General features: G+C 45.0%; 1 protein-coding gene across 1 annotated transcript; it reads right to left on the minus strand.

Annotated features, from left to right (window-relative positions):
- Nucleotides 1-441: 441 nt before the first annotated feature.
- LOC119278343 (autophagy-related protein 18a-like) lies at nucleotides 442-6,432 on the minus strand. The gene is made up of 4 exons (XM_037559704.1): nucleotides 5,280-6,432; nucleotides 1,842-2,043; nucleotides 894-1,020; nucleotides 442-804 (listed from the first exon to the last, which is right to left on the minus strand). The coding sequence occupies exons 1-4, from the start codon at nucleotides 6,342-6,344 to the stop codon at nucleotides 714-716; spliced, it is 1,485 nt and encodes a 494-aa protein (XP_037415601.1). The 5' UTR covers nucleotides 6,345-6,432; the 3' UTR covers nucleotides 442-713.
- Between the last annotated feature and the right edge of the window lie 6,514 nt (nucleotides 6,433-12,946).

Here is a 12,946-nt window from a genome sequence, read left to right on the forward strand (position 1 = left end):
CTACTAAAGCTGAACTAAAGTTACGACAAGTATATGGAATGGAGGGATTACTATTTTTTGCAACTAAACAATAATTTTACCTCAAAATTTGATCCTTATACTAAGAAAATTCATGTACGCTCACTTGGGGATTAAGCCATTGACTTTCGCGGTAAGGAATGCCAAGCAAGAAGTGTCACAAACATGGGGCAAGTAGCCCAAGGTACCCTGGCTGCTGGGCTGATGCGTGGCAGGGACGCGTTGAAGGTGTGTTGCGAGTTATGAGAAGAACATTACGGCACCATAGTCAAAGAACTCGGGAATGCAAAACTCGTAGGAGCGGTACATTTGCAAGTCTTGCGCTCTTCATTGCAGTTCAGCACAAGAGATGTGTAGTTTCAGTTTTATTTGAAGAGCAACGACAAGACCTTGGCAGAAAGACTTTCATGCCAAGGACATTGGTAAAATTCAACTAGCAAAAGCATTGTTAATCGAACACTCATAGGTAAAAGATGCATTCTATCATTGTTCATCTGCACAAGGCTTTCTTCCTTGTGACCCTCCACAGAGCACATTATGGCATCGTCACCCAAAGGCATATATTTACACATAACATTAGCCTCTGCTTAATTAACCCTCGCTCAGGCGAGCCGAGAGCTTCCACAGAGATACTGTACAGCCAGCCATGGCACACAAGGCACACAAATAGTTGCTGCTGCTTTATTATTTTGCTACTACGGTTGATCTGATGGTTTTAGGAAATTGTGGCACTCCAGCTGCTGCATTTCTCCTCCATTGACCGGGTCGAACTGGCACCGGTAGAAACTGCAAGCCAAAAGAAGAAGAAAAAAATCTATTGTTGGAAATCTGATGTTTTATTTCAGGATTAATAAAGTTCAATTTCATGTATGCACCTTCCGTCCATGCCAACAACTGCCACAGTATTCTTCTCATGGCCAAATGCGACAATGTATTGCTCACCCTCGTGGAGCCTGAATTGAGCAACAGACCACTCCGAGTGGAAATATTTAGGTAGCACACCTGCCATCAATGAAATAGACATGCTTAATACTAGATGGATAACTGAAAAGTCTATTCAGCACTTCAATCTCAAGATCCAGGTCAACTTTATGCAATCCCACTCGCACCTAAACATGCACTAAGACCCAAAAAACATTTAATTTGCGCATGCTCTAAACCATCAAAATACAGCGCATAACCAATGCAAGACACCAACAAGTGCAGACCAATCATGTAGTGCTCAGTTCCAAGCTTCGAGTAAATGAATGTATCAACAGATATGTATAGCGGTAACTTGGAAAAAGATAAGGAGTACGGGGCAAAAATATCATGAGAACTAGAACCTACAGAACATTCATGTATACTAACTACACTGTAAACCAATCAAACATTATACGCAGTGTCAAACATGCGGGCTACACCCAAAGAGAAACAGCTAACCAAAACGTTTTTTAGTACCCTTTATTTAAGTAAAAAATGCTAAAAACAAATGTGACAAGCTAAAAAGCATGTTGTAATGGGGAAACTCAGCCACAAAAACTGAATTTCATTATTGAACGTCAACAGTTCTTTAGTCTTACTTGCAATAGAAAGAAAGGGCACACATAGTATCCAGCAGTAAATATGGTTGATACAGCATTTGCTCCAAATTAATTCATAACAGGAGCAGCTCACTATTTAGGTTAACTAAAGCTTAGTTCTTGGTTTGTAAGTTATGAAGATGATTTTTTTAAGCGAATTAAATGTAATGACACTAAAAACACAAGAAGCTGAGAATAATTTCATTATTGCAACCAAGAAGATGTATGCAACTCAAGATATCTGAATGATTAGGAATTTACCTTTAATAAAAGAAAATGATGGACTCATATGGGGAACATCAGCGTCTGGAGCTGGCAGAGGCTTATCATTTGTGGTCAAACCAACATTTATCTTTAAATTGAACACATGAATTGTTCCTTTATCACTAGATACAGCCAAATACTGTAAATTATTTGAGAAAGCCAAGCTATATATCTCTGCTCTGTCAGCACCTCTCCTTACCTGCAACAGAACAAAACAGACAATAATTAAATGCTATATCCCCAGCAGAAAAAGGTAAGGTCATGTGAGAGACTCCATGCATCATAAGCTTCCCACTGATTAGGAGTTAGCAGATTATAACTTCATATGTGGTTACCAACTCAGTATCCTTCGTCAGCATAATTTGGCAGTAATTTCAGAGTTCCATAGCCACAGGCAACTTTGATAAGTCAAATATTTTTAGATCAAAATGCGGGCAATCCCGGTGGTTCTTTTTATCTGACTGATCTTGCTACTTGCTTCAATTATTTGATCAATTTGGTGCTTGCAATACATGATTGCAACACCGGTACTTAAATGATACTCCCTCCGTTCCTAAATATGTCTTCTTAGAGATTTCAATAAGAACTACATACGGATGTATATAGACCTATTTAGATTCACTCATTTTGCTCCGTATGTAGTTCATATTGGAATCTCTAAAACGACTTATATTTAGGAATGGAGGGAGTATATTACAAACAAGCAATGAAATCCAACAACCCAAATCACCGAAAAATGCTCTGAAATCTTTACAAAGCAACGATTAATAGAAACAACAAGAAATGGCTTTAACATGAGGCCTGGTGTGTTTACAAGGCAACTTCATGATGATGCGAAGAAAAACAAAAAAATGGATATTGGGGTGGACGGGGGGTGATGGTGCTTTATTTTTTTTCTCGAATAAAGAAAAGAACATTTCCGATCATAAAACAATCCTATATGACAATAAGTTGCATACTACATTTTTTAATTAATCTATTGCCAACAGAATATACTAAGTTAACAGCCCTTCAAAGATACACAAGAATGTACAGATCTTCACACCACCAAATAATGGGTACGGTTTCTCTGGTTGATGTGGTATCTGTACTACAGACCCTCCAACCTAAACAATGCTAACTGACCAAGGTTTCTAAGGAGAATTATGACAAATTGACTACAGAGCATCCAATGACGAGAGTGTACAGATCTCCACACCACCAAATAATTGGTATGGTTTCTCCAGTTGATGTGGAATCTGTACTACAGACCCTCCAACCTAAACAATGCTAACTGTCCAAGGTTTCTGAGGAGAATTATGACAAATTGACTACAGAGCATCCAATGACGAGAATGTTTGTTGTGACTAAGATTTCCAAGGGCATTATGAGAGACGATCATCTTCAGACCAGGGAATTCACTTATTAGGCATCTTCCAGTTTTCAATATTAATCATGACAAATGAGTATAAGCAAAGCAAACCAAATGGTGTACGAAAGTGACATGTTACAGAGTACTGACCATGATGGACCACCAAAGAAGGATCACAATGTAACACTTCCAATGATGTTAACTTACTTATTAAACATTACCTTCAATGAGAATTTCAAGAATTCATCATACATCAGTGCTAACATTTGATAACAAGTGTCAGCAGCGATGTATGAGATGTATTTACTTTACTAAGCAGATGGTTGGCATCATACTGCCAGGTAAATGTTACACCCATAATTATAGGACAAATACCGTTTCTGGTGCCAGTTCACAAATGATAGTTGAATCGGCATGGCATAAAACTGGAAAGCACAATAAGGAATAAAGATCATCACTCTTGAACTAGTATAGTATCAAGAGTTACTTTCCTTCTTTTAAGATGATACTCATTTATTATAAAGTCCCTGATGGGTCGATCAATCAGGTCCAGGTTATTTAAAATATAGAAAAATCCACCAAAAATTCTATTTATCCCACATTTAATTTTATTCAAATAAAAAAACGGCCCTGGATTTTAAAGAACAAAGGAAACAAAAACATCAATAAGGACTGATTGCTAACCAAGCAAGAGTAATAAAGATCATGAAAACAACCAAACTAACTATCCAAAATTTATGGTCCTACTAAGGCAACTGAGTACTAAACTTCTCCTCTGTCACATCAAATGGAGTGTAGAAAACATAACGACACATGGTTTGTACTACTATCTTCATCACTGTAAGTTTGAGTGCACAAAAAATGTGAAACTTACAAAGCTTCAATTTGGATGCTCATTGAAATCCTTCTAAACTGAAAGCTATAAATTTCATAAACTCTGTTTGGGGAGTTTCCTTGTGGAAGATATCAACTTTCAACTATTGCAGTTGCCAAACAAAATGCAGCATGCAGCATTAGCAGAATAGGTAGCATTTTATTGTTCAGTTGAAAAAACAACCAATGTTACAACATGTATTCCTCTAAGAACGAAAAGTAAAGTTAAGCCTGTGATTGTTGTTCTACCAACCTAAGTCACATGGTACTAATGGCATCGGTGCAAAGCCAAACCTTTTTATAGCATAGTTGCAGCGCACTAGCACAATTAATCACTGACTAGTCCTACAGCTCTTACAATAATAATCGTCCAGAAAATTCTCAAAGTAACAGGGTGAACCGAACATCTGATTGCATCAGTCAAATATAATACTCCCCATCATTTATCAACTTATATTCTGTGCTAAACACCGACGCATCATGGTTCAATTTGGACAACTATATTCTACGGTAAACACCAATGCGGCGATTCCATCATGGATTACAAAGCTTCAATCTGGATGCTCATTCAAATCCTTCTAACCTGAGAGTTGTAATTTTGTAAACTCTGTTTGGGGGGCTCCCTTATGTAAGATATCAGTACAAGTAATAGTAATCGCTAAATGTGGTTTCAAACTTCCCATGATCGTAGTTGCCAAACAAAATGCAGCATCAAGCATCAGCAAAATTGATAGTAATTTCTGTCCAGTTGAAAAACTAAAACCTAACCAATGCTTCTTGACATGTATTATTCCTTAAGAGGACTAGAGGAGCATAAAGCTAAGCCTGCAATCATTGTTCTAGCAACCTACTCCCTCCGTTCCTAAATGTAAGTCTTTGTAGAGATTTCTCTATGGACCACATACAGATGTATCTAGATACATTTTAGAGTATAGATTCACTCATTTTGCTTCGTATGTGATCCATAGTGGAATCTCTCCAAAGACTTATATTTAGGAACGGAGGGAGTAAGTTGCATGGTACTAGGGGCATCAGTGCAAAACTAAAACCACGACGAGTAAATCGGAACGGAGGGAGTACAACTTATAGATTATCGTCCACTGGTACTAGGGGTTTTCATTTTAGTGTCAACCCAACATTTGAATGCATCAGTCAAATATATTACTCCCTATCATGTATCACTTGAATGAATGTATGCTGAGAAAACTTACTTCCTGGAGAAGGTTGCCCTCTGCAGCATTAAAGATCCTGACAAGTGTCCCCTTGGTGCTTGCGGTGGCAATGAGCCTCCCATCCTGTGACAACGCGAAGCACGCAACACGGGAGGCGTGCGCATTGATAAACTTAGTCTTCCTGGCACCATAGTGCTCGACCCTGATCTGCCCCTTCTGCGCACCGGGGCAGACTAGCACAATGGACCCGGGCTGCTGCGACACAGAGCACAGGCCCTTGGGGTTGGGCGCGGTCTCAATCTGTTGTACCAGCTTGAGGTCGGCAAAGTTGTAGACGAAGATCTTGTTCTCGAGGACGACGACGATGCGGTCGCGGCGGAGGCGGACACCCCGCACGGGGGACTTGAAGGAGAGCTCCCCGATGCAGCGGCTCTGGTGGTCGTCCCAGATCATGACCTTGTTGGGCGGGTAGTGCGGCGCGTCCCCGCCCCCGACGAGCGCCAGTATGTTGCAGCGGAAGAGCATCTCGACGACGCCGATGCCGCCCCCGCCACCGCTCGCGGCGGCGGGGGGCTGGTGGATGGCCTGGGCGGCCTCTTCCCCGGGCGCGGCGGGAGGGGAGGGGCCGAGGTCGCGGCGGAAGATCTCGCGGAAGGGGTCGCAGTTGTAGATGCGGAAGCCCGTCTTGGTCCCCGCCGCGAAGCAGCCGTAGTCCTGGTTGTAGGAGATGTGGAGCAGGTCCGTGGCCGCCGGGAACGGCCGCTCGGTCTTGCCCCCCGTTGCGGTGGCGGCATCGGTGGCAGCGGCGGCGGAGGAGACGGAGGAGACCGAGGAGCTGTCGTCGGCGTCCTCCTCCTCTGCGCCGGACGGGGTGGGCTCGATCGCGTCGGTGGGGAGCGGCGGCGGCTCCGGGCCCTCGTCCTGGTCCGGCTCGGGCTCCTCGGGCGCGTCTTCCTCCGGATCCTGCGCGGCCGCCGGCGGCTCCCGCGCGTCCGGGTCCCGGACCTTGGGCTTCCACACCTTGGTCTCCCGCCGGGGTTTGGGCTCGGGCGGCGGCGGGTCGTCGAGGGGCGGGCTAGGGTTTGGTAGGGCGGGCGTGGCCATGGGAGCGGATTGGAGGGGAGGGGGACAGGGTCTGGGGACGGAGAGAGGAGAGGAGAGGAGAGGAGAGTCGGGGCTGCACGATAAGTCTGGTCCGGTCCAAGGAGGTTGCGGCCGCGGGGGTACGAAGGAATAGTTACACAACTAGGAAGGACTAGGCGGAAGCAGCCTCGGTTACTGGCAAGTGGGGCCCGCTGTGCCGTCTGGGCCTGGGCTTGAGCAGCGTGGCTTGTGCAGTGACGGTACCGGCGGGTTGTCGGGGTGGATGGATGGCGTGGAGGGGGAGGCAAGGCAGCGCGTGCCTTTCGTGCCGTCCGGGCCATAGTGTCTCGCACGTACGTACGTACTCGGTGATGTTCGCGACATGTACGTCACGAAAGCATGAGGAGCGGGGTGTGCGTATATGCGTTCATAGGGGTGAGTGTGTGCGCGTGTATATGAGCGCTTTTTTTTTTGAGAGAGAGAGAATGTATATACTGATGCTCAAAAAAAAGATGAACGGGCGGGCGTGCACGAGCCTGAACGAGTCTGAAAGGAAGAAGAAGGGCTCGCTGAACAGGTGTGAAAGGTTGTCCCCCCTGGCCCTGGACACCGACCCAGCCGGAGCAGGCATGCACGGTGCGATCCGCTTCCGCGTCGACGAGGTAGTGCTCGGACACATCCGACGAGACAGCCAACAACCCCACTGCCGCCCGATGCTAACTATGTGCTGACCGGCTGATGGTTTACCCACGTCGAGGCCGCGAGTCAATTTAGTGCGTGATTGGCTGATTGCTTTGCTTCCATGCCGTTGCTCCGTCTTCTCTCCCAAGAAACAATCGGGTGGTGGCTGCCATACATCACCGATGGTGGGAACAAGGCTCGCCGGCCGGCGATAGAGATAATGGCGTGGGCCAGGCACCACCTCGCATGTCCATGTTGTTGTATCGCTTGCTATATTTCTTCATCATAAACGTATGTCATTCATTCATTTACGTCATTTCAGTCATGCATGTGACCTCCTTAGAGCATCTACAGCCCAAGAGGACAAATATGACCCCTCTCCCTCCAAACGTCCGCGAGCAGTGACTGCACTTCTCAAATAGCGTTGTTCACATTCGTGTATCTCATATCCGATCCCCCTATATTTCTACTAAACCATGCAATGTCAATCAAACTACGTAAACTAGTAGAATGCCCGTGCGCTGCAACGGGCTGCATTGGCGACTTCTTCTTTTTTCTTTCTTCCATCCATCAACTAAAAATGTTTCTTGAGGTGATATGTGGATGGACAAATTTACAATCATACTAAAATATCAATGGTTTAAACTATATTTATCAAAAAAATAATTCTACAACACATCCGACATTAAGGTTATGGTATCTGACAGATAGGGAACAAACACAATGATGACTTACCATCAAATCTCATTTATATTTCAGAACATGTTTTTCCTACCAATGTGTGCATGATCTCTCTCCCAATTCCCCCTTCCCTCCCTCCCTCGATCTCTCCCCCTCTCTCGCTCACTCTCTCCCGATCTCAGGTGTGCTGCCTTCTCAAGAAGGTTCCAATGCTCTAGTAGCGGTCTAATGAGCTGGTCGTCATTATTCGGTGGTGACAACAACGATGAGGAGGAACACCGCAAGATGTTGCTGATGTTCTTAATCTCTTCCATGTGGTCATTGTCACTATTGCATGGGGTGTCGTTCATCAAGAGGGCTTCAACCAAGAACCATAATTTGATTGACTACCCACAAAAAATAGAACTATTCTTTACAACTTTCTGAAAAGCTAAATATAATTCAAAAATAATTATGAAGAGAGGTTAGTAAATAAAAATACAAGTCATGACTAAAATATTGAAGTGAGAAAATTATTATTTTTTACCTCATAACAGATACTGTGGCATACTATCTTTCAATATTCCTTATTTAGTGTCAATGTAAATTCCATACATTAAATGTCTAGATCATCTGAAATGGCCATGAAATTACAAAGTGGGAAGGTGGAACAACATTTACACAAGTATAGCATGCAAAATCAGCCACTTATGTGTATAGTCTACAGCTTCATCAGGGCAAGTAAAAAAAATCAGTTCGGCCTACAAGTTGTACATAGAAAACTGAAGTTAAACCAATGGACAATTGGAATGGATGGTGCCTACAATCGCTGTGACAACAGGCTCACCAGCAAGGTTGCACTTGTAAATCATCATTTTCTGTGCAAGGAATATCTTCTCAATTGAAATCTCCATTCCAAAATCACCTCTGGCCATGGAGTAACTGGTTTCCCACAAAGTGTCATCAAAGTTTACAATGCCCTCTTGGTTTCAACCTACCAATTCATGAAAGAATAACAACATAGCCGACATGGTCACGGGCAAGCACATATGTTTGTAGGCACAGTAGATTTAGTCAACACAGCAGTTGAACAAAGCTAAGTAATATGAACAATTTTACAAGTACCAAGAAATAAAACTTACCACAGGAGATGCAAGAAATAAAATTAGGCAAAACTTGTTCAACAAATTATGCTAAGGCTTTTGTGAACCAAGTGTGTTCATTAAGGAAAGCACATAGAAGAGAACTAATTATGTATTTTTTGGTTTTGCACAGGGTGGTGGGAGATGGGCGAAAAAAAACCTACGAAAAAAACGGACGAAAATGGTGGGACGAAAATTGACCGGTGGAGACTACCAACTGCTCCATTAGGAGTAGAGATCAGCAAACGAACACAGACAAGCACAATACTTTCACCAAAAGATCGGATGTTCAAACGACCACCAAAGTTCACATAAACCATGGACAACTTGAAACTACGTCTAAAACTTGAAATTAAATTGAAGAAAAGCGGATCTTCGCCACTTCCGGGCAGGCCCCTTCCCCTTCTGGTCGTCGGCGGCTAGTGGAGGATTGTCCGAGTCATCAGACGAGGAGCACGCCGTCGTCGGAGGAGGAGGAGGAGGATGAGACGATGATGAGGCCCTTGAGGCGCTAGACGGCCCGGTCCTGATGCCGCTTGAGCTTCGCCAGCCAAGCCGCCTCCGTCGCCTTCTCCCTGGCCTCACGCTCGGACTGCTTAGCTAGTCGAAGAGCCTTCACATTCTTCCACGGAGCCGCCGAGCGTCTGTCTCCGCCGTCATAAGCGACGGGCAGTAGACCCACACGAGGAGACGCTCGTCCTCATCAGGCTCCGCGGGTAACCCGCGGTGGCGGCGGACAGAGCTCTCCGCCGGTCCCTCCCCCTTGCCCGTTGCCTCCTGCGGCAGGCAGCGCGCGCCTCTGACTCCGGTGTGCGTGTTCGGGCCGGCGGGGCGGGCACAAGCATCCACCGCTGCAGGTGGCGGGGCCAGGGGATGACGTGGGGGAGGCACGGACTGCACAGCCCGCGCGGAGCCAAGCGCGGGCCGGGAGGAGCCAGCGCCGGCTTCCTCGCTGCGGTGGCGGGGGAGAGGCGAGGCCCATCCAAAACTGCCACCTGTGTCCACCTTGGACCTCTCGAGGGCAATGTGGAGGCCAAGGTCCTCATCGAAGGAGGAGGAGCGGTTGCCGGTGCTCGACATGGTCGACGCAGTCACCGGAGTGATCGGAGTTGGTCGAATCGAAGAAATTGGAGTGAAGAAGAAGAGACGGATCTAGAGTGGAGTGAGCTAGGGTTTTCGGATTGGGGATATTTGTGGGGACGGAGTGGGGTCGGGGTGGGCCGGACCGATGTGACGCGCGCCCGGGCACCCTCATATTCGCCCCATATATTGGGCTGGATATGAGGGACGCCGGACAGCCAGGCCGTTTGATGGCCGTTTGAGGCGCCCGACCAGGTCAGAAAAACGTGGCGGTCAGTGATTGGGCGGGGCGTCCGAGCGTTTGAGACCGGTTTGTGGTGCCCGACTGTAGATGTTCTTAGTCCCTGTGCCCGTTGACCACTAAAATTAGTCACATTTACACACTTCAATTCTTACACCAAATTTTTCGACGATCATCGAATTAAAAGCGTCAATTCAGATATTATTTTCCATTGTACCAGAAAATAGTATAGTCTTGATTTTAACATTGTAGATACTTATTTTATGCAGATCCACCCCACCAATTCTGGATCCCTAAATATTAGCGACCCACTACCCTCGGTCTCACCTTACTATATACCAATCTATTATTAGCAACCCACTACCCTCGGTCTCACCTTGATATATACCAATCTATTATTAGCGACCAACTACCCTCGGTCTCACCTTGATATATACCAATCTATTTGTCTAGTGGTCTTCTTACCATGGCCCTTCACCTACACCATGATTCACATGTCGAGACATAAGAGAGAGAGAAGGAACCAGTGGCACTTAACATCTAGGATTTAGACACGTGTAGCATGTTTGGAATAGTAGGCATACGGGAATATGTTCATTCACGCCGTGCCACGACTGGTGTAACTGGCCTAATTACGGCCATCGTGGCAAGAACTATATTTAGGCTAAAGGAACAGCGTAGAGGACAAACTGATTCAGAAAGAGACTAGGAGTTGCACGTCAACGAAAAGCAAATGTGTGCCTTGGGATGTTGTTTGCTCTGAAGCTCTTCCCTACCTCGGAAGGGGCACTTCTTCATTGTATTTTTTCGTGGAACTGTGGCTGTTGCTTGGGGTCTTTTTGGTCCTTTTATCTTTCTAGCTATACTTACTGACAAAGCTAAATGTCAATGAGCAACAAAATAAAAGCCCATGTCAATTAAGCTTGAGAATACCCTCGCAAAAAAAATTATGCATGAGAATAAAAATGACAAATTCGGCATGAATGATGTCACAACAAGAAGGCAAAAACCGCACTATTCACATATGTATTTGTCTTTTTTGTTTTTTCTATGTGTATTTTGAAGTTGAATTTGAATTTTTTTTAGGGTTGTAGACACATGTCTTGTGAACATCCACAAAATTCGGTATTTTTTAAAGATGAAAATTTTGATTTTCAAATGTGGGAGCGCGGGAACATGTCATATTCTCCTTTCTTAGTGTTCTTGTTACCTACGATTATAATGATACCCACATTGCCACCGCACGTCGTTTGGATCTTCTCTCCCAAGAAAGAAAGAGGTGGTGGCCGGCATATATGGTTGGAACATGGCTTGCCCGATGCCAAAGAGAATTGTGTGGGTCGGGCACCACCTCTCATGCCCATGTTGTTGCACTTGTTATGCCTGCACGTTGTGGAGAGTATCATACACTAGTATCATGCATATGATACTACGTAGTGCATAGCATCATAGTTAATATTTAGGAGTAGATAATTTTATTTATTATCATGCATGACACATAATAACACATCATTTATTATGATACGGTATTAAGATGTGATACTAGACACTTCCTTTCTTCATTTAATTATATGCCACCTTAGCAAAATTGCCTGGTTGACATGCTTGATACTTAGGGGGTGTTTGGTTCAGGGACTTTTTAGTCCCAGGGACTAAAAAAAGCCCCTAAAAAGTCCCTAGGAAACAAACGGGAGGGACTTTTTCTACAGGGACTAGAAAAAGACTCTATTGGAGAGTCTTTTTTGATTAGTCCCTAGGACTAGAAAAAGTCCTAGGACTTCTCAACCAAACACCCCCTTACTATGATACACCGGTTACGGGAGGCCGAAGTCATTCAATCATTCACATTGCTTCATAAATATAAGATGGTATGATCTTGATTTGGACCAACTACCACGCCAACCTCTGATCTCGTTCCATAATATTATGGCTGCACTGCCTTCAGTCTCAACTCGATATATACCAATTTATTTGTCTCGTGGTCTTCTTCCTAGGCCATTCACCTATAGCACCTCATACATGTGAAGACTAAAGAGGAACAGCAAATAGTGAGACTTAGGATTTACGAGTTAGACGCGTGTTTGGAATAGTAGGCATACAGGAATATGTTCATTCGTACTCTGTTTAAGCTGGCGTGACTGACCTATCTACGGCCACCATGGTAGTCAGTATGACTAGGAACAGAGTTTGAACTAGAGGGGGAGGCAAGGCAACGTGTACCTTTAGTGGCGTCCAAGCTATAGTGTGTCTTGCATAGGATCCATCGTGCTGGTACACGACTACCATACTACAGAACTACAGAGTATACTACTACTCCCTCCGTTCCTAAATAATTGTCCTTTTAGAGATTTCAACAAATGACTACATACGGAGCAAAATGAGTGAATCTACACTCTAAAACATGTCTACATACATCCGTATGTTGTAGTCCATTTGAGATGGCTAGAAAGACAATTATTTGGGAACGGAGGGAGTAGATGGTAATGTTTGTGACAAATACATCATGGAACACCTGAGAAAATGAATCTTCGTGCAAGAGCATCGTGTCGCAGTCAGCAAGCGTGAAAGTATAAGAACAACTTGGATAAGAACGTATGAAAGAATGTCCACTGGATAGTACTGACCCGGCTGGAGCAAACCACCACGGTGTGGATCCACTTCGGCGTCGTCTCTCTACGTGCTTGGACATGCATGTCTCGGGCAAAGACAGCGAACAAGCCCCACCGCCGCCCTATGCTATGTTATGCTGCTAGGCTGCCGATAGTTTACCGGCCGGCCCACGTCGACGCCGGATAATGGCACGGGTCAGGCACCACCTC

This window comes from Triticum dicoccoides, chromosome 3B (genome assembly GCF_002162155.2).
Source record: "Triticum dicoccoides isolate Atlit2015 ecotype Zavitan chromosome 3B, WEW_v2.0, whole genome shotgun sequence".
NCBI classification, from domain to species: domain Eukaryota; kingdom Viridiplantae; phylum Streptophyta; class Magnoliopsida; order Poales; family Poaceae; genus Triticum; species Triticum dicoccoides.